Source organism: Hibiscus syriacus, unplaced genomic scaffold, assembly GCF_006381635.1.
Source record: "Hibiscus syriacus cultivar Baekdansim isolate YM2019G1 unplaced genomic scaffold, ASM638163v2 tig00110556_pilon, whole genome shotgun sequence".
NCBI classification, from domain to species: Eukaryota; Viridiplantae; Streptophyta; class Magnoliopsida; order Malvales; family Malvaceae; genus Hibiscus; species Hibiscus syriacus.
This window is the reverse complement of record NW_024062779.1, coordinates 1,883,303-1,905,932: the sequence shown is the minus strand read 5'-3', so window position 1 is coordinate 1,905,932 and position 22,630 is coordinate 1,883,303. Positions and strand designations below refer to the sequence as shown.

The following is a 22,630-nucleotide window of genomic DNA, read 5'->3' as shown; positions in this document are numbered from 1 at the left end:
ATGCCTCCTTTCTCAAGTTTCCTTATATTCTGCTTTCTCTGTTTCCATATCTTCGATCCAAGGAAGCTTGGATTCTTCATGTTTCCATTTTATTTTATTTTATGGAAGGGTGATTACTAGACCCTTCTTTGCAATACTTCCATTGGCCCTTTGTTTTTATTATATAAATGCCTATTAGCTTCTACATTATTATTCTTACTAAACAAGATTTTCATTACCTGCTCTACTGGGTTTTAGACTTGTTCAGTTTCTTACACTCTCTCTCTTGCATCTCTACCTATGTTCAAGTGAATGCTACTATGTTTATATCCATGCCTTTAAAATGGTTTGTTTCTTCGTCTATTGTCATGTTCATATATTTCTATGGGAAATCTTGTTGGTATTTTCTTCATTGGTAGGTGATGGATCATGGTAACAGAGAATATATTTTATAAGGAGAATGATCATCTGAATGACTGAATGTTTCTCGGGAAAATTTTTGTCAAACCGATACTTAGCTTGCCTTTTAATCTCTTTAGGTTCAAGTATTTCCAGGAAACCTCCTTTCCAAGAAATCGATCATAGAAAACAAAGCAACCGAGAATCCCGGTTGCTTGTAGGGTCGGGTTCTTTAGCCTGGCCTTGGGAGGTCCTACGTTATAAAAAAAAACCCTTCAATATCGACCACACTTCTAGATAATGTTCCCATTGTCAACCCTACAACTCCAGGCACAACTCCGAACCCGACAACCCCGTCTACGGAGCCGATCACCAATCCGACTACCCCTATCACAACTCCAACAACCCAAACCCCAACTCCTACAACATCGTCAGGAGGTTCCTGGTGTATTGCAAATCAAGGTGCTTCACCAACTGCTCTACAGGTAGCTCTAGACTATGCTTGCGGATATGGCGGTGCGGACTGCTCTGCTATTCAATCCGGTGGAAGTTGTTATGAACCCGACACTGTTCAGGATCATGCTTTTTATGCTTTCAATGATTACACCCTGCTCCAACTAGCTGTGTTTTTGGAGGCACTGCTCAGCTTACAAATACAGACCCAAGAATGACATTGCAGTGAAAAACAATAAGTTGTTTCTAAACTACAGTTCAATTATACTCTTCCAATTAAAATTTACTCTTTTGTATATTTATCCAGGTAAAGGAAACTGTCACCATGCATCATCCTCGCTAACAAGGTCAAAGTATCTTACAACCACCATGGAACCAGCTCTGATATCAGTTTAATCTTCAATCTTCAAGACAAAGGCTATACATGTGTGCTTATATTTTTCTTTTAACATGTAAACACAGTGTTGCTCCGCCAGCCAGCATAACGCCACCAGCCACCGTACTGCCACCGGATACCACAACCTTGACCCCACCCTTTACGATGAGCCCACCTTTTACCGGATCGGGTGGGGAATCGGTGTACGGTTCAGCAGAACCAACAAGACTCCCAAGCTCTGCCAGCTCCGTGTCATTCAGCTTCCTGCTGATCTTTGCCGCAATGTCAATCGTTGCTGCAAACAAACTCTAGGCATAAAGGAAGCAACTTTTTCCATGACCCGATTGCAATTTCTTTGGCTCGCCAACAGAGTTTCAGAAACTTTCATCAAGCTTGGGAATCAACAATGAGAGCCATTTTCTCACCATTAAGATCTAAATATTTATATACCTCTTGGTCTATGTATACATAAAAGCTGGTCAAAAAAACCAGATAAGAGCAGTGGTGACCATTTTATAACAAACAATAATGTTAGTGATTGATTTATGACTTTTCAAACACCAGTGGTGAAAATGAACACTTACCCAAACATGAGTGACCATTGGCGTAGTTTACCCTCATATATATATATATATAATGAAATAAAATTCACTCATCCAAAAATAATAATATGTTGCAAGAATCAAGTGATCTTAGTGGTTGAAATGATGATTGTTATTCATAGAGGTTTTGAGTTCAAGTACTAGTGATTGTAGGGTATTTGAGCATTAATCACCCTAGATTAATAAATAATAATAATAATATGTTATATAAATCTTATAATGTTTTCTATAAAAAGGAGTAAATTACGTATTTAGTATATAAATTATCAATTTTGGTCCATTTTAATACTTAAACTTTTAATTTTTTTAAAATCATATCTAATGTTTATTTTTTTTATTTCATTTTAGTACCATGTTAAAAACTAAACGTTAAGTTTTGAAAAAATTAAAAGTTTTGGTACTAAAATAAACTAAAATTGATAGTTTAGATATTAAATACGTTAAGTTTTTTAATGACGGTACTAAATGAAACAAAAACTAAACATTAAATATGAATTTGAAAAATATTAAAAATTCAAATACTAAAAATGATTAAAATTGATAGTTTAGGTACTAAACGCATAGTTTACCTTAAAATAAGGGAAATCAAAATAAGTTGGGCCAATTATAGTATTGGATCCCAAAGCGTAAATAAGATCAAAATGTTTAGAATTGAAGCTTTGTTTGCGTTATTGCAAAATTTGGGTAATTTTGTTGTTTTAGATGACAATAACATTTTTAACCAAGACTTTGTTTGTATCATGGAATTATTACTTCGAGTACAATTATGTCCTAAGATATTATTTTTAAACCTCTTTCTATGCATTTATGAGTTTTGCCTCTATTTTGGTCAAAGTGGATTAAGGGTTCAAATTTCAATTGCTGTTTTTTTCTTAGCTTGTTTGCCATTGTCATTAGTTCTTTTAGCATCTAGGTACCTTATCTTTTGCTATTTTTTTAAATGGGACCATGGATATTCGAATTGACTCATTGTAATCCTTTTTAATTAATGAATGATATTTCTTCATATAAAAATATTTGCGCATTTGAATAGTTCGAATGCGTGTAATATTTAAATAATTAATCTTGATCATTATTGTATGCTTAAAAAAATTGTCTATTAATTCATTTTCGACCCTTTAAAAAGAAAAAAAATATATTTGTTTTTTTTTTTCTGTATTAAGCATTTAATTAGTGAATAAATGGGCAATACAATCATCGTATGTCTTACGATAATCTTGTAATCGCCGCCTCATCAACTGGCAAGAATCTAGGTGTTTGTTTAGAAGGTTTGCCTTGTCTTGACCATGAAGCATACTCTTTACAACCCTACCACGCAGCTAGCCTTTGCAAGAAAAGAACCAAACACATCATTTTGACGGCAAATATGTTTTTTCACACATGTACCAGCTATATTTTTTTTCTTGCATTGCATCTTTTAGTTTCTTCTGTCGACAGCTTTGTCTTAAAATCATCGGACAAAAAGAGGCAATGGCCAATGCTCGAATGAAACTCGTTGCTGCCATGCTTTTGTTCCTTAACTTACTGCATGTATGCCATTGTTTTGGGGATTGGCTCATGAGCCGTCAATAAAGCTATTGATAATGGTTTTATCATCGGTACGTCACCTTTCAAATATCTGCCTATTATGTATGTTCAAGGCTTTAATTTAGATGGTTTCTTTACGACGCACTTGCAGAACCTGGGTTCGAGCTTCCAGCGCCTTTCTCACCCATTTACTTCCCCATGGGAAATGCTGCCACCGGATTCTTCGTGACATTTGCCATGTTAGCAGGGGTTGTCGGTGTAGCATCAGTAATCGCTGATATCAACCATATCCGTTCATGTCATGCCGGTAGCTTGCCTTCAGCAGCTTCAATAGCCGGCGTTGCTTGGACTCTTACTTTACTTGCAATGGGGTCAGCCTCTTAACTCTGGCATCTGCACGCACAAGCTATGTTTCCAAACTAACTAGAAAATTTTCTTTGGCAGATTTGCATGCAAAGAAATTTAGCTCCAAGTCAGGAACGCTCGTCTGGTATGAACGGAATTTAGAACTCCGGCGATTCTCAACTCAGCCAAACTCTTCGACTATATATCGGCTAACGTGAATCATCTCTTCTTTTGTAAAGAACAATGGAAGCATTTATAATCATCCTTACAGTTACACAACTTTTCTACATAGCAGCAATTCACGGCGGCGCATAAAGCTGAAAACATGGTTAAGGCTATGTGATTGAAAGAGTCATTTGATTCTTTAAATGTAATTGGTGTGATACCGGCAAACGCGATTACTGATGCTACACCGACATGCCGTGAACGGTATGAACGATTTAATTGGATTTTACTGCCATAGAATTTCTGGCGCAATGACGAGCTTACACCAATCTTCCAATTCTTCTTTATCTTTGAAGTGGAACTAAAAAAAGGCAGTAAAATTCATTCTTTGAAGTAGAACTAATTAATTAAAAACAGATTTACCTGACCGACCAAAACCAATCACATTTACTTTAATTCGATTGGTTTCATCTTAACCGATCAAGAAAAAATTTGGTTATCAGTTTCAAAACAGATCGGTGGTTAGTCGAGATCAAGTTTCTTCTCCTTGAAGCAGCACTAATAAAAAAACCAGACATGCTAATTAATTAGTTCATGAATGAAAAGTTCAAGAAACAAATCCTAAATCATGTGATTATAAAGCAGTAATTTGACTCCTATTAGTGGTCTTAGCAAAGAAACACGACTATAAATTTGCTGAAACAGAGTAAAAATTCACGATTTCGACACCGACATAGCAACCATGTTGAGTTTACACTAAAAAACCCTGGTATACTCCATTAAGGAAACCAGTCCACGCAATCCGGAAACAAGAACAAGATACAACACGAGCCTAGCTAAGAAACTACGCCGCAAAAGTACCAACAAAGAATATACTCAAAGCCAGAAACTAACAACTAGCGACTATCTGCATCCACAAAACGTGCAACTGTTTTTTCTAGCTAGGTCTGCTGCACATTACTCTTTTAAGAAATCATTGAGCGTTGAAATGAAATAGATGTATAGAAACCAAAACAATTAGCGACTTTGACGAACTGCTTGTCTACCAAAGATGGTTCTGCATTAAAAATAAAATAGTGTATCAGACAAGATCCAGCTGGAATATAATTAGACACTAGAAATCGGAAGGAAGAGAGTCTCCACATAGACATCCCAATCATTAAAATTTGAACTTTTTTTTAATAAAAATGAATGCCTCAAAATTTTATTGCATAAATCCAAGTACAAGAAGAATACAATACCACCAAACAACATTGACTACCACCTCAACAATGAGCTACAATAAACTACAGAAACATAGCAATTACCAAGCCGAACTCATAAAAACTATATCCTAAAGACAATCGACCAACTGCAAGCAAAACACAATTATAAAAAATGACCAAAGTTCCCCAAATACAACACACTCAATGCAACAAAAATACCCCGACCAATTAGCCTATCCCCAACTTAGCAAATTCATCCGCCTCCCAGTTCCCTGCTCTCAACGCATGCCTAATAGTAACACCTTTATCAACCACAATCGAGGCGATATCTTTAACTATGGAAAAGAACAACGGGGTGGTGGCAGCAGGATTCTTGATCCAATCCACAGCCACAACACTATCGGATTCTAAAATAAGTCTTCAATTCACCGGCATCCCCGATTCTAAGAAAAGCAACAACCCTCTCTTAATTGCCAACAGTTCTGCTAGAATAGAAGGGCCAGAACCAACTCTCTCAGAGAACGATCCCAACACCACACCTTTCTCATCTCTAAGCAACCCTCCGATGCCACCTTTCAATCACATTCTATCCATAGCACCATCCACGTTCACTTTAACAAAACCGATTGGAGGCAGAGATCAGCTCACCAAATTTGAAGGGATCCTATCGGGATTCGAAACACGATCAGCTAATGAAGGATTCCCCACTAGGCTATCAAAAGAAATCAGCATTTTTGGAAATTTTGAGGTAAACCAAGCTGCTACTCTATACCTCGAGAGAAAGGATAACAAAGCAAAATCCAACTTCCCGTTGTTAAATACGATCTCATTCCTCATCTTCCAAATGGACCACAAAACGGCTCTTGGTACGAAACCCCAAATGGTCGAGACACAAGGTCAAACCAACCGGAAATCACTGCTGCAGGACACTCAGGAATAGCAAAAGAGACCTCCCAAAGCCGCAAAAAGCTCACCCATAAACCCCAAGACACTTTACACGAAACAAACAAATGAAAAACAGTTTCCTGAGCCAGCAAAATTTTGAACTTTCAAATTGGAAATGGAGGTGAGGTGAAAATACAAATGCCCTCAACAAGTTGAACACTAATTGAATAGGGAGGCAATCGATTCATGCATAGCCTCCAGGTATTGTGCAAGAAAAAATTTACCGAGTTCTGCGGAGGATACGTGAAGAAAATAAAAATATTATTCAGACAAATATTTACTATACAACAAAATCGACCAAAGAGATAACTGAACATGCTACCAAGTGGCCTTTCATCATTTATTGAGTCTATTTGGTTCAACCAGGATGAATTTGTGATCAGTTCAACAATGAACGAACAAAAAAGGGACAATAAAGTCGAGGCCACTGAAGATAGCAAACGAATACCAGATAGCTAACAAACATTAAGTTCCAGATATCAAGTTGCAGTTATATAATCTTGGTATTCGCATGCACAGAGGATATGAGCTACCCAGCATATCCTAATATGCAGTACTGAAAATTAAAAAGGAAAGTACTACACTTTCTGAAGCTCAATGAATAACCCAAACCTGCAATTATCTTCCAGAATCAGTAAAAACAGCAAACAATCCACAGCAACTTAACACTGAGGTTCTTTGCACCATGGGTGGAGTTGAAGCAACAACAGGCTGTGAACCAATTCAACAAAAAACCTTGTAAGTCAACTTAAATAGGGAATGTCGAACACACAACTTTGGGGAAAAGGAGCCAGATATACCTGCTTTTCAGAATGATCACGGGATTCAAAATGTTGAGTTTTGTCCACCACAGTACTACTTTCAGCATAAGTAACAGAGGATGAGGAAATTTTTCCTTCATTTTCAAACCTAGAGATGCCATTTGAGGAGGGCAATAACTTCTCTTCACTTTCATTCAACCCTGGATCAACATCAGACGCTGATTTGTTTGCAGAAACTTCTGTAGCATGATCCACTTCCTCTTGCACAGATACAGCAGTTTTTACCAAATTGTCAACATCGGCAGTTCCTGCAGCAGAATTACTGCCAACATTTCTGACTGCTGCATTTTCAACAACCTTCAGGACATCTTCAGATATAACACTAACAGGCTTATCGTCATTGCCATATGCGGTCACTTCAGAACCAAAATTATAGGCTTCATCTTTTGACTTCTTCTCAGAGGCTTCAGACTCAACATCAGAACTGCTACTAGAGCTCTTATCATGCTCGATGTCCTGAACAGTGACAAGTGTGCTCTCAAGATTCTCCTCAGGTCCCCACTCTTTTTCAATTTTAACAGCAACAACATCATTCGATCCTAATATCACGGTGTTTTCCGCATTCCCAATGACCTGTTCCGCAGACTTCTCCTCGGCTGCATGTAACTGAATAGGTGAATGCTCCCTTTTCCCTTCTTCTTCACTCTGATTGAATGGATGCTGGTGATTGTAGTCACCCTGAGATGCAGGGGAACCAACATCACCGCCATCACTTTCCCTTTCATCTTGGCTTATTGGATCCCCATTTCCTATCACCATTTGATAAAATCACAATAGTCCTAATCACTAAGCAAAAGTTAACCAGTCTCCTCTTGAGATGACTCAACGCTACAGAAAACTGAGTGACGAGTTTTAAATTTTATAAAGCAAAATGAGTTCCAATCGATTTCGATGAAAACAGAGCAACTAAAACCAAGATTACAAGGCACCGGTCTATAACATAAGAAATAGACATACAATAATACTGGAATCCAGTTGATTAATAGCAACAATTCAGGTCAAAATTAAGCAAAAAAAAAACGTAAAACAAGAAAATCTCAAAAAGGAAAAGAAGAAAAAGAAAATTTAAACAGTAAGTGATTAAAGAATGATAATCCCAATGAAAAGCGACCAAATCAATTAATGAAGGGTGTGAACTTGATGTACTATTAGCTATTAAACATTCAAACCAAGCAGATTACTCCAACTATAAATCTCCAAAAAAAAAAAACAGTAATTCAATAACTGAGCACATGGGTGGATGGATAAGAAGAAAAAGAACCCATCATCAAACCCCACCCCACAACTAAAAAAAAAGCAAAGCAAAGTACCATGTGGGATGTTTTTAGGAGATGAATCGATGTTGGTGGCAGCTTGTTCCTTCTTTTTCTTGGCAGCCTTTCTCTTCTTAGAACCTGATGGCATGATTGAAGATTTCCCCCCTTCTCTTTTTTCTCCTTCACAGACCGTGTGGGGTGTCCGCTAATCTCCCCTTCTCTCTCTCTCTCTCTCTCTCTCTCTCTCTCTCTCTCTCTCTCTCTCTCCCTCTCCCCTTATCTATTTGGTCGCTCTCATTCACTGCCAAATCCTAGCTGTATAATTACTTAGGTAAATATACTAGTAGCTATAGTTTCGGAAATAAGACAGAAATTGTAGCAAAAGCCATAACGTCATTAGTTGCTAGAATGCATGATTCTCCTTCAAGAAACGCTCTATGCATTGTCTGACGGCGATAGCGGGTTAAATCTGTCTATTTTCTCTATCTCGGATTATAAAATATCGTTTCATTAAATTTTCAAATTATTAAAAATTTTAAAATGATATCTCAATTATGTTTTGATGAATTTTTTATTATTAAAAATTATAAAATAATTATCTGATTATTAATATATTTTAAATTCGTCATTTTTTATTAAAAAATTAATGGTTATTTAAACATGACATTAATATGTGTCGTAACCGTCTTTCAGTTGGGCCCAGGAATTGGGTTTCGACTTAGAAAAATATGGATTGGAGTCGTCACCGATCATTTATTTAAAAATAAATGGGTTGATCGGATACCCTATTTCTTACCTGATCTGCGTCTTACCAGAAATATGTCGGGCTCGGGAGTCGGTTACGGTCAAGGAAGGATTAGCACCCTTGAACCGCCCTTTCAGTACTACGTAATTTCCAGTTGTCTTAATTAAGAAAAATAACAAGTTAAATTAAAAGGTAAAGTTTCGATCCTAATTACTTACCCTTGATTGATTTGAAAATATCCTTTAAAAAAAATCGAGAAATGTGTTAGATAAACAAGGTAAAGAAAACAAATAAAATACAAGGGAAAAATAAAATAAATAAAATAAATAAGTAAGATAAGAAAAAAAATAGTAAAGTAATAATTATATATAGTAATATTTGACAAAAGGAAAAAAATATAAATAAATATATATATATATATATATATATATATATCAAAGTATTAATAAAATAAATAAGCTATACACAAAATACTTAAAAATAGAAAAACTACCCTCACAATTCACAGAAAGTGGGGGGCTTTAGTAAGAAATAAGACAAAAAAATGGGCCCTCTAGGTTAGTAGTATATAATATAATGTTTAATAATAATAATGATAAAGACACAAGATTTTTTCTAAAAAAAATAATAATATAATAATAATGAATAAAAAAACGAAAATAATAAAAAATAATATAAATATATAAAGTTATAAGATATAGTACATAAATAAAGAAATAATCAAATAAAAATAATTAAGAATATATATATTTAATAATAGGTATATAAATAAACTATTAAAAGTATAAAAAATATATACGACTAGATAAAGATAATTACAATATATATATAGTAATATTAGACTTATAAGTAAAATATTAAAGAAATATATATATATAATAATAATAAAATATAGTAAAAAATAAATGAAAATAATTTAATATATATATATATACATATAATAATAATAACATGAATAATAAAAATTAATGAATAAAATATCCATATAATAAATAAAGGGACTAATATAGATTTTTAAAAAGCTCTTCCCCTCCTTTAACTGAAAATCAAACCGGTTTTTAAAAATAAGCCTCGGGGTAGATCTACGTTCGAAACTTCGAAACCCCACCCATTTTGGTCATCGACGCAACCCACGTTTTGGGTTATTCGAACCAAATCTCAAGAAAAATAACGTGCACATGCAAAAGAAAGAAAAAAGAAATGATATCTTTTATTTCATTTTCGAATCCTTTACAATAGTTTTGCCTTTGTATCTTCCCGTGCTTTCCTCTATGTTTTGTGTGTAAATCGTGTGTTACAATGGTGAGTTACAATGGCTATTTATAGTTCTTGTGGATCATATCTTTAGGAATTTAAATCTTAGTAGAACTCTATCCTATTTTTAGGAGTTTGAATCCTAGCAAAATTTTATCCTATTTTTAGGAGTTTGAATCCTAGTAGGACGAAAATGTGTGTTGACAGCTGCCCCTCTTTGCCCATAGTCGTGTAACGGGGATAGGGCAAAGATTAAAAGACACACTTTTCGTTCAGTGGAGTTGAAAATTAACTCTGATGTTTCAATAACTCCCTGTCGAATTGAGTTACGGATGACTCCTCCATCGTGAAGTCGAGTTCATCTTGAAATGATATGAAATTGAAGCCGTAGTTCGGAATTTGAATCAGCACGTGGCTTCCCGTTACTCTTCGGTCTTCTTCTCGGTTTAAAGACCCTGGATCGGAATCGAACTCAGAAATCTTCATTGACAGATAGCTTTTTCTTGACTTAAGCTATGTTGTTTGAAAATGGTTGCTTGTCACTAAGGCACGGCTAACCCAGGTCATCTTCTCGACTTGAAAACCTCGACTGCAACCGAAAAGTAGTGCGATTGATGTGTCATCGAGCTGAATGGAGTCGAACTCGACAATTTTGATGGCAGATAATCCTTCTTTGAGTTGGATATCCTTCGTCGTGAAGTTGAAATCCAAGTAAGTAGCATTGTTCCGAGTCCAATATCCTCCGTCGTGAAGTTGAAATTGGCTCTGGAACCGGGAAATTGTTTGTTGACAACCAGCCGTCCCTTCATTGTGAAGTTGAACTTGTGTTGTCTCGAGTCCAATATCTTTCGCTGTGAAGTTGAAATTGACTCTGAATGAATTTTTTTGACAAGCAGCGGTCCCTTCGTCGTGGAGTTGAACTTGCGTTGTCTGGAGTCCAATATCCTTCGTTGTGAAGTTGAAATTGTCTCTGAGATTGGGAAGTTGTTGTTGACAAGCAGCGGTCCCTTCGTCGTGAAGTTGAACTTGCGTTGTCTGGAGTCCAATATCCTTCGTTGTGAAGTTGTTGTTGACAAGCAGCCGTCCCTCCGTCGTGAAGTTGAACTTGCATTGTCTGAAGTCCAATATCCTTCGTTGTGAAGTTGAAATTGGCTCTGAAATTGAGAAGTTGTTGTTAACAAGCAGCGGTCCCTTCGTCGTGAAGTTGAACTTGCGTTGTCTGGAGTCCAATATCCTTCGTTGTGAAGTTGAAATTGGCTCTGAAATTGAGAAGTTGTTTGTTGACAACCAGCCATCCCTTCGTTGTGAAGTTGAACTTGTGTTGTCTCGAGTGTCACGATATCCTCCGTCGTGGAGTTGAAATCGCGGATGTTTGGCTTCGAGCTAGACATCCTTCGTCGTGAAGTTGAAATCTATTCTCAAGCAAATTGTGTCGTTTCAAGAGAAACTGTCTCAAGGGAGACAAAATTTGTTTGAAGGAAAACATATTCAAAGATTTCGTTAAATTGTGTTCAAAGTTTATGTTTGGAGAGAAACTGTCTCAAGGGAGACAAAATTCGTTTCAAGGGAAACTATCTCAAGCGAGATAAAATTCATTTCAAGGGAAATGTTTTCAATGTTTATGTTTCAAGGGAGACAAAATTTTCTGTTTCGAGGGAAACTATATCAAGAGAGAAAAAAAAATTATTTCAAAGGAAATGTTTTCAATGTTTATGTTTCAAGAGAAACTGTCTCAAGGGAGACAAAATTTTCTGTTTCGAGTGAAACTATCTCAGGAGAGAAAAAATTAATTTCAAGGGAAATGTTTTCAAGTGAAACTGTCTCAAGGGAGACGAAATTTTCTGTTTCGAGGGAAACTATCTCAAGCAAGATAAAATCTTCTTAAAAAAACAGCCTTGAGTGAAATAAAATGCCTTCTTTTGAGTGAAAACGGTCTCAAGCGAGACAAATCTTGTTTTAAGAAAAACAATCTTGAGTGAAATAAATCTTCTTTCGAGAAAAACAGTCTCAAGTGAGACAAAGTATGCTTTAAGAAAAACAAATTTGAGTGAGATAATCATCTGCATTAAATGAGACTGTCTTAAGTGAGACAAAGTTTATATTGGAAATGTTGAATCTGGAGATGAATGTCGATCTTTCAATCTGTCGAGTTGGCTTTTAATCTCATCTTCTCCTGAAAGATCTGTAAAATGTATATGGATGTAACTATCCTGATGATGTATGCCCAAATGAAATTTATTTGCTGTTGAATTTGCCCTCAAGAGAGGAAAAATCAAGGTTTTTATTGCTCATGATGATGAATTCAAAGATGCAAATTTCATACGTCATATATGTACGTGTTGATGTATATGTTGAGATGTGAGGGGAATGGCTGCGTGTGCAGTCTTCATTCTGACTTAATTTGTCTTTATTTCTACCAGGGTGTACTCTTGCAGACCTCAAGACAATTTTTCCTTCCCTTATCAAATTTTGCCCCAAAGATGGTTTCCTTTGCCTCTGTTTCGATCTTGAGCTTCGAAGCGATATTTGGTGAATTCCAAGATATGCTTCCAGAGAACTTATCTTGTTTGAAAATGCTTTTCTTCTTTCGAATTTTCAAAATTTTGAAAAATATCAAAAAGAACTTTTGAAAAAGTTACCTCTTTCTAGGTTTCACAATTGAAGCAAATCATAAAACATGAGTTCATTGGATATCAAAAGAATCAAACACTCTTTTAATCTTTGATAGCTGCAAATCTTTGACAAATATCAAGATCGAAAAGTTGGTCTAGAGGTGGGTTTGTTTCATCGATTTGGTTATCGTGAAGATCATGGCATGCCCCTCTTTCTTGATTTGGTATTTTGATCAGAGGCGAACAAAATGACACAACTAGCATAATCAATGACTAGACCTTTCAGAACACTTCTGTTTCAGTTCTCTGAAATCTTCAATTTGTTCAAGTTTCGTAAGCTCTTCTAACAAAGGTAGTGCAGAAATATCGGTCTAAAAAATGAAATTCTTGAGTGCTCGTGTGAATTTGACTATAACAGGTGTTTCTCAACTCCCTTAGTCTATTATTATCGAAAATTTCTTTTTAGATGAATTTGATTTATTTTGCCATTGTCTGGCTAGCCGAATCCATAAAGTCGGGGCGTTCAACCAATTGCTTTAGAGGGACAGCTTATAATCACTTTTATCAGGTTTAACTGAAGGGTTCATCTCATTACAAAGTCTTTGACCTGACAAAAGTAGTGGAGCAAACACCGAATTGCCAAGTGTCCGAGCAATGTCATGATTTGAATGTAATCTATTCATAAAGCCAGGGCTTTTGAGTTTCCTCTATAACCAATTGCCTTAGTGGAATAGCTCAGCTTTAGAGGGACAAATCACTGAAGGGTTCGTCTCATCACAAAGTCTTTGGCCTGACAAAAGCAGTGGAGCAAACACCGAATTGCCAAGTGTCCGAGCAGTGTCATAGTTTGAACATAATCTATTCATAAAGCTAGGGCTTTCGAGTTTCCTCTATAACCAATTGCCTTAGTGGAATAGCTCAGCTTTAGAGGGACAAATCACTGAAGGGTTCATCTCATCACAAAGTCTTTGGCCTGACAAAAGCAATGGAGCAAACACCGAATTGCCAAGTGTCCGAGCAGTGTCATAGTTTGAACATAATCTATTCATAAAGCCAGGGCTTTCGAGTTTCCTTTATAACCAATTGCCTTATGGAATAGCTCAGCTTTACGGATTTAATTTCTTAAGATTGTCAAGAAGAACCTGTTATAGTCTAGGTGTTTTTGAAAGTCAAAAGATCTCATCTTTAGAGTTCAATTTCCAAACAACTGACCTAAACTAGATTTGCTTACTCGACTATTCCATCTGTGAATATCATTATCATCCCTGAACATCATAAACAAGGGTATAAACCAATTAGTTTTGCAATCTTATGTGCTAGTTACCCTATTCTGTTCGCTCTTAATACGTGTCTGAATACCAAACCTTGGATGGACTCTTCATGAGAAGAGAAAACTTAGCTCGGTAAGAGAAAAATATGTAGTCTGATGTATCTTTTAAATTAGGACCAAGGGGTCTTTGTTTTGCAGGGTTCAATCTTGTCATTTGTCAAAGATTTACAACCTCAATTATTAAACAGTTTTTAATTGAGGTGATATTCAAGGAATTCAAGATTAAAATTTGCTCATCTCCTAAGAAGGAAGTATTTTATTTAAAATGTTTAAACGTCAAGTGACTTAAAATGTTTAAACGTCAAGTGACTTAAAAATGTTCACGCATAAGAAGTACGAAAGAAAAACAAGTTCAAACAAGATGATATACTTGATAATGCAACAAAATTCCTAATGGATGCCCCATATGACTCTCGATCAGAATGCCCCATTACATATTGAAAGTAAATGCCCTTGAATCGATCAGATCTTGGACCTTACGTTTCAATGCCCCACAATTCTCAGTGGTGTGCCCTGAGCTCCCAATATGATAGCTGCATACGGCGTTAATATCATGACCTTCAGGATATGAGGCCTCTCTAGGTTTGGATTGAACTAGAGTCACAAGATTTTTCTCAACTAGCGTTGGGAGTAACTCCTCATATGTCATTGGGATTGGACTGATGCAAATCTTTTCTTTCCTTGGTCCTCTCTGAGTTTGTTTAGAAGTACTAGACGGTACAACTGCAACAGTTTTTGGACTTGAGACCGTAACACCTTTGTTGGCGTTGTAGGTACTGACATTGTTGATATCTCCCTCAATTTTTCCTTATTTTATAGCTAGCTCGATCATCTCACCAGCCATAACTAGATCTGAGAAAGTTCCCGATGTAATTGCCACCAGGTGCCCGAAGTAAGGTGCCTTCAGGGTCTATAAAAATAGCTTTTTAGTTTCATTTTCATCCAAGGGTGGATGAACTTAGACAGACAAATCCCTCCAACGCTGTGCGTATTGTCGAAAACTTTCATTGTGCTTTTTCTCCAGGATTTGTAGCATAACTCGGTCTGGTCTCATATCGTTGATATGCTTGTATTGTTTCAAGAAAGATTTGGCTAAGTCTTTCCATGTCTTGATATGAGTTCGGCTGAGCTGGTTGTACCACCAGATAGTTGAACCGGACATGTTCTCCTGGAAGCAGTGGATCAGGAGTTGGTCATTCCCTACATATCCTGTCATCTTCCGACAGAACATAGTGATATGGGCTGAAGGGCAGTTGTTCCCGTCGAACTTCTCAAACTCAGGAACTTTAAACTTTGAACTTGATTTGATCTTCTTTTCCATCTTCTTTTCCTTATCCTCCTCGTCAAAATCCGGGACATGATAGTCTTCCGGATGAGTGTTGGTCATGGAAGCTTGTATATTTGCACCAGATATAGCTTTCCCCTTGATAGAATATGAGTCCTCTTGTAATCCGGGTAAGATTTCAGGTGAGACAACCCCTTGTGGGGTAGGTGGTATAGTTACCCCTTCCGGTAAACCTGCCCCAAGCGCACCGGTCTGTTGTAGGCCAACTAACTTGGCAACAATCTGATCAACCAAAGATTCTTGGTTCTTCATGATTGTATTCAGAGTACTCATACTAATCTGGTTTATCTTATCTTCAAGTTCTTTATGCAATTTTGCCATGTTCTCCTCGATTTGAGCCATTCTGGCCTCCATTTGTTTTTTTCTTTTTCAAGCGGGTGTTATGCGGATGAGGTGTGTCCAACGCTTGAGGCGGTGTATCCAGTATTTATTCCTTCATTGAGACATTCTTCTGTTAGTTGATGTGAATGCAAAGAAAATAACGAAATGCAGAATATGTCTAAATGCATGATACATGAAATATCTGAGGCATTGATCCAAAAAATGTGCCTGTTATTATGAATAATCCTCATTGGGGACAAAAGTGTTTTATCTATTAAGAGACAAAAATATTCTGACAGCTTTTGACATGTTGACTAGTCTTCTGTATTCGTATGTCACTGGTTGAATAACATGTCGAACCACTCCGGCTTCTCTAGATGGGTCGTGCCAATGTTGAGTTACTTTTTGCACTGGCCCAAGAAGTCTTGAATGACTGCATCTCTAGCATCTATCTTTTGTTGAGCATGTCCCCAACGAATGCGTCATTGGAGCCCTCGATTGATAGGAAATATGTAAAGTCATTAGTTTGTTCCTTGAATTCGTCAGCAATGATCTCCAATTCCAGCTATCGTTTTGTAATTGTTATCTCTGAAGGGACTCCTAAGATTAGTAACCTTCATCTTGCCCCTGCAACCTCTGACAGTCAGTTTTTCCAAGATAGTCTTTCATTGTGCTTGATGCAGACCCGATTCATTCTGAGTCTTTTATAACGCAACAAAGTGATATATTCCTCAATTGTGGGCACCACGCCTTCAGGATTGAATATGATATATAGTCGCCTTGTAGACTGTCCTCTGTATTTTTATCTCTTGTATTACAACCCCTTTATCCATTAATTCAGATTATTTATGTTTAACAAACACATTTTTGGTGGATCAACACCTCTTTTAAATGATGCAGGTGATGAAAACAAAATAAAAGAGAACAAAAACAAAAAGAGTTAGTGAAGTAAATCAAAATAATAATAAAAATGAAAAATCCTACCCCACATGATATCTACCCCTCATCCTTATTATTCCTACCCGGACATGATCTCTATCCCGTAAGTTGGTTTTGAACAAGTCCTAACCGCATAAATTTCTAGTTCACATGCTTTGAACAGAAAGTAAAGCAGGAAATAATTTCGGTATCCTAGGGTTTGAAATGAGGTCTTGGGGTGGGCCCTAACTCCTTGTAGTCTCCGGGTTTAGGTTCTAAAAAAAAGGTACCCGAGTTCTCCTTGCTGGTGCCCCCTTGGGCTTACCAGACCCTTAGTCCTAAACCCATCACAGGCTTGTGTGGACTAAGTTAAACTCGAGAGGACACATTCCCTTATGCTCATACGGAGAATAAATTCACACGAAGGCATAAGGTATATGAATCCGAAGGTTACTTGCTAGGCCCATACGATGAATAAATTCACACGAATGCGTCGCTTTCACCCCCCACTTAAAACGGGTTCGGAGCTCGGGTATAGAGCCTTTATATGAAAAAAAGAAAACTTTGAAGGCTGAAATCATGAAAAAACGATTAGTCCAACTATTTATTCGAAAATAATCAAAAGTAAGTAAAAAGGATCGAAATATTACCTTAAAATTTAAACTTACCCTTTTCGTTAAAAAGACAATTGGAAATTACCTTAGCCTGACTCACTTACCGTCCCCAGCGGAGTCGCCAAGCTGTCGCAACCGTCTTTCAGTTGGGCCCCTGAATTGGGCTTCGACTTAGAAAAATATGGATTGGAATCGCCACCGATCATTTATTTAAAAATAAATGGGTTGATCGGATACCCTATTTCTTACCTGATCTGCGTCTTACCAGAAATATGTCGGGCTCGGGAGTCGGTTACGGTAAAGGAAGGATTAGCACCCTTGAACCGCTCTTTCGGTACTACGTAATTTCCAGTTGTCTTAATTAAGAAAAATAACAAGTTAAATTAAAAGGTAAAGTTTCGATCCTAATTACTTACCCTTGATTGATTTGAAAATATCCTTTAAAAAAATCGAGAAATGTGTTAGATAAACAAGGTAAAGAAAATAAATAAGATACAAGGGAAAAATAAAATAAATAAAATAAATAAGATAAGAAAAAAAATAGTAAAGTAATAATTATATATAGTAATATTTGGAAAAAGGAAAAAATATAATATATATATATATATATATATATATATATCAAAGTATTAATAAAATAAATAAGCTATACACCAAATACTTAAAAATAGAAAAGATACCCTCCCAATTCACCGAAAGGGGGGGCTTTAGTAAGAAATAAGACAAAAAAATGGGCCCTCTAGATTAGTAGTATATAATATAATGTTTAATAATAATAATGATAAAGACACAAGGTTTTTTTAAAAAATAATAATAATAATATAATAATAATGAATAAAAAACGAAAATAATAAAAAATAATATAAATATATAAAGTTATAAGATATTACATAAATAAAGAAATAATCAAATAAAATAATTAAGATATATATATTTAATAATAGATATATAAATAAACTATTAAAAGTATAAAAAATATATACGACTAGATAAAGATAATTACAATATATATATAGTAATATTAGACTTATAAGTAAAATATTAAAGAAATATATATATATAATAATAATAAAATATAGTAAAAATAAATAAATGAAAATAATTTAATATATATATATATACATATAATAATAATAAAATGAATAATAAAAATAAATGAATAAAATATCCATATAGACTAATATAGATTTTTAAAAAGCTCTTCCCCTCCTTTAACCGAAAATCAAACCGGTTTTTAAAAATAAGCCTCGGGGTAGATCTACGTTCGAAACTTCGAAACCCCACCCATTTTGGTCATCGGCGCAACCTACGTTTTTGGTTATTTGAACCAAATCTCAAGAAAAATAACGTGCACATGCAAAAGAAAGAAAAAAGAAAATGCTACCTTTTATTTCCTTTTCGAATCATTTACAATAGTTTTGCCTTTGTATCTTCCCGTGCTTTCCTCTATGTTTTGTGTGTAAATCGTGTGTTACAATGATGAGTTACAATGGCTATTTATAGTGCCTGTGGATCATATCTTTAGGAATTTAAATCTTAGTAGAACTCTATCATATTTTTAGGAGTTTGAATCCTAGCAAAATTTTATCCTATTTTTAATAGTTTGTATCCTAGTATGACGAAAATGTGTGTTGACAATATTTTAATTATATTATGATAAAATCATATGAATTATCGGATACCTATTTTATATATTTTTTTATAATAAGAAGATTCAATAAAAATAACATCTTATTATTAAAGGATAGTTTTATAATTTTTAATAATTGAAAAACTTAACAAAATAATATTCTATAATTTTTAATATGTACATTTTTACATTATTATTCATTTGTTTATTATAGCCACGTATTTATTTTTTTGTCAATGCAATAGCTACTATTTGTGTTTGCTTTCTTTTTTGCTTTTTTTTAATGTGTGGACGGGATGGGGTTGTCTTTGAAATCTGGATTTTTTTATTGAAATAGGTTGGATTGATGGGGTCCAATTCTGCGTATACTTGAAAAATCCTAAAGTTTTGAAAATAAATGGTACAAATGTTTATATATACAGGGTAGGATGTAATTATATTGTATAAACTTGTAACCCCTAGACCCGGTCTATACGTTTCGACTAAGTCTAGTGGATCACATTATGATTATTAAAGACATTTTCCGAAACCGTTATTCCATCAATATAAAATCACATTATAAATAACATGTCTTCAAATTCAATATCACAATAAACCGAGCAGTATTACAAAAGAGTTATCATTATAAAATCCGATATTTTAAAATAAGGTCCATGTCACCAAAATAAAGTCAACTTGCCAGATAAAAATATTACAATCTGATTTACTTCAAGAGATATGTTGATCCTCCAAGTGATGAACCAAGGTATCTAACCAACAGTATCTGAAAGGGGAAAACATTTTCAAAAGGTGAGATAGGCTCAGTGTGTCCCAACATTTCCATAAAATCACAATAGGTACAAATCATAGTCCAGTAATCTCACAAATTCGTAAAAGAGTTTAACTTTTTGAAAATCATAGTTTAAACCCTTTTCTGGTACACCATCAGTAGTTCCCAAAAATTATTTTCCATATAGTTTACTTTATGCACATAGCAAAAAGAAAACCGACTTAAGGATAGGCTCTGAAGCTTGTATCCTTAAGCCCAAGTCAATAAGTCCATATAGCTTACCCTAAGCACACAGCAAAGGAAAGCCGACCTAATGAAACATCTTGGGGCCCTCAAGAGTCACATTAGGCCCAGTTAGCTTGATCAGAGCTATTCCATCGTAATTCAATTCCAAAATTCAATTGCACCGTGACATAAATTCCATAAATCCAAAAACATGGTAATCATATACCATTTCAAAACAAAAATTAAATAGCAGCCATATTCCATAAATTGTCACATTAAATTGGTGCATCAATAAAACAATAACCAATGAATTCGGTGTACCACATATTAAAACCAATAAAACAGTTCAGTAATAAGTAGGGAACACACCTCGACAATAGATTCAAATAACAAATCTACTGATTGCTGGTTTCACCACGCTCTGCTACAGTTTTCGAACGGGTGAATACTGGCACACGTGGTTTAACTGATCTAGAAGAGCTGGGTCGAGCTGTCGAACAATCCGGAGAGTCTCTTGTACCTTCAAACAATAATATTTATCAGTCCCAAATCCTATTTAATTGTTCAAAGCTAAACTTCTTAAGTATATAAGCATTTTTCGGGTTTGACTATCAATTTGAGGTATTTCGAGTCTGAATTTGGCCAAACGGATTACGGAATCGGAATCAGGGCGTCAAAAAACATAAAGTATGACTTTCCGAAAATTCAAATTCTTTGTCAAAGTCAAAGTCAACCACTTTGACCGTAGATTTGGAGACCTTCGGATTCGAATTTGACAAAACAGACCACGGAAACGGATTCGGCACGTCGAAAACTACCAGGATAGGTATACTCGGAAAAGATTAACGGTCGTTTAATGCTCGGTCAAAGCCATTTTAAATTTTGGTCAAAGAAAGTCAACGGTCAACGGTCAACGGTCGGGTCGGGTCAACGGTCGGGTCGAGTCAGACCGGTCAAACCGGTTCGAACCGGTTGAAAACCGGTCAGAACCGGTTGAAACCGGTCAAACTGGTCAGAACCGGTTGAAAACCGGTTAAACCGGTTTCCAGCAGCCACTCGCCCTGCGGCGGCGCGTGTGGCGCGTGAGGCGTCCTCCGGGGCCCTAAAAATCCCTAAAAATTTTCTAAAAATTATTTTGAGCGATTTCGAGATACTTACAACGATCGGTTCAAATTTTTGAACGGCGGAGAGCTCGATTTCAAATCGGCCGAATCTTTGACTGCACCACCTCCTCACGCGCCGCCGTCTACGGCGGACAAGGTTAACACCGGTGAACTCGGAACGGCACAAGGAACACGATGGTACGGGAGGTGTCGTAAACGGAGCAACGATCAGCGGTGAATTTAAGATTTCCTCGGCGATAGAGCTAACAAAACCGTCGCTACTTTGACTGGAAATTCCCGACGTTTGGCCGCGTTTCGCTTCAATTAATTTGAAGGGTTTGTTCCTCGCTTGATGATGAACACAACGGTGGTTTCAAAACAACGATCGGAATTCGGACGGCGTTTGGATCGGACTTGAAAGTGGAGGTGTGAGAGGAAGAAAATTAAAGAAATAGCATTTGTGATTTCTGATTGTAAATCAGAAATCACGCTTAAATCATCAAGCCTATCGACAGTTTTAGGGGAAATTTAGGGTTTGGTCCCTGAATTTCCTTTACTTCAAAAATGGCATACAAGTTTCCATAAATTTTAATTTAGTCACTTAATTTCACCCATTTTCACAATTTACCTCCAATTTCAATTAATATTATTTTGTAAATATTCGGGTTGTTACAATTCTCCCCCTCTACAAGAAATTTCATCCTCGAAATTTACCTTACGAGAATAGTTGAGGAAACTGAGCCTCCATTGACTCCAATGTCTCCCAAGTAGCTTCTGAGGGGCCTCGATTACTCCACTGAACTTTGACCATTGGAATTCGTCTATTTCGAAGAACTCGTTCATCTCTCTCTAAGATCTGAATGGGCTCCTCTTCATATGACAAATCAGGTCTCAGCTCTACTTCTTCAACCTGAATAATGTGACCTGGATCTGGACGGTATCTCCTCAATATTGATACATGAAAGACATCATGAATACGACTTAGCTCAGAAGGCAACTCAAGCTGATATGCAACAGGTCCTACCCTCTTCAAGATACAAAATGGTCCAATAAATCTTGGACTCAATTTACCCTTACGCCCGAATCTCAATACTTTCTTCCAGGGTGAAACTTTCAAAAAGACCCGATCTCCCACTTCAAACTGTATATCCTTCCTTCTTTGATCTGCATAAGGTTTCTGCCTATCAAATGCCTCTTTCAGATAGTCACGGATTAATCTGACTGTGTCCTCCGTCTCTCGCACTAACTCAGGTCCCAACGTTTTCCTATCACGCAACTCAGTCCAACAGATAGGAGTGCGACATTTACGCCCATAGAGCGCTTCATAGGGTGCCATACGAATGCTGGTCTGATAACTGTTATTGTAAGCAAATTCAGCCAACGGAAAAAAGTTCTCCCAACTACCATGAAAATCGATTACGCAACCCCGCAACATATCCTCCAGAATCTGAATTACTCTCTCAGATTGACCATCAGTTTGTGGATGAAAGGATGTACTATAATCCAATCTTGTTCCCAAAGCCGTATGTAACGCCTTCCAAAATCTCGAAGTAAATCTCGGATCTCGATCAGAAATAATAGACAATGGAACACCATACAATCTGACAATCTCTGAAATATACAATCTTGCCAGCTTATCCAAATTATAATTTACTCGCACAGGAATGAAGTGAGATGACTTTGTAAGTCTG

At 36.1% G+C, this 22,630-nt stretch overlaps 2 protein-coding genes and 1 pseudogene across 3 annotated transcripts; 2 read left to right on the top strand and 1 right to left on the bottom strand.

The window, feature by feature from the left end:
- Positions 1-401: 401 nt before the first annotated feature.
- Positions 402-1,049, top strand: LOC120131822 (major pollen allergen Ole e 10-like). Its single transcript, XM_039148719.1, has 3 exons — positions 402-411; positions 519-605; positions 709-1,049. Exons 1-3 carry the CDS (start codon positions 402-404, stop codon positions 1,047-1,049), a joined length of 438 nt encoding a protein of 145 aa, XP_039004650.1.
- A 2,230-nt stretch (positions 1,050-3,279) lies between these two features.
- On the top strand, positions 3,280-3,996 carry LOC120131821 (annotated as a pseudogene).
- A 518-nt stretch (positions 3,997-4,514) lies between these two features.
- LOC120131398 lies at positions 4,515-17,310 on the bottom strand. 2 transcript variants are annotated; one of them, XM_039148399.1, is made up of 6 exons: positions 17,298-17,310; positions 14,584-14,588; positions 8,128-8,307; positions 6,797-7,566; positions 6,609-6,707; positions 4,515-4,903 (listed from the first exon to the last, which is right to left on the bottom strand). In XM_039148399.1, exons 3-5 carry the CDS (start codon positions 8,219-8,221, stop codon positions 6,615-6,617), a joined length of 957 nt encoding a protein of 318 aa, XP_039004330.1. In that variant the 5' UTR covers positions 8,222-8,307; positions 14,584-14,588; positions 17,298-17,310; the 3' UTR covers positions 4,515-4,903; positions 6,609-6,614. The 2 variants fall into 2 exon arrangements, with proteins under 2 accessions (XP_039004330.1, XP_039004331.1); XM_039148400.1 differs by lacking the exon at positions 4,515-4,903 and adding an exon at positions 5,102-6,226.
- Between the last annotated feature and the right edge of the window lie 5,320 nt (positions 17,311-22,630).

Coding starts and splice junctions, on each gene's coding strand:
- LOC120131398 (XM_039148399.1), bottom strand. CDS start 8,221: ATGCCATCAGGTTCTAAGAAGAGAAAGGCTGCCAAGAAAAAGAAGGAA. Junction 7,567..8,127: donor TCCTAAAAACATCCCACATG/GTACTTTGCTTT, acceptor AAATGGTGATAG/GAAATGGGGATCCAATAAGC. Junction 6,708..6,796: donor GTGATCATTCTGAAAAGCAG/GTATATCTGGCT, acceptor ATTGGTTCACAG/CCTGTTGTTGCTTCAACTCC.
- LOC120131822 (XM_039148719.1), top strand. Junction 606..708: donor CCGGTTGCTTGTAGGGTCGG/GTTCTTTAGCCT, acceptor CTACAACTCCAG/GCACAACTCCGAACCCGACA.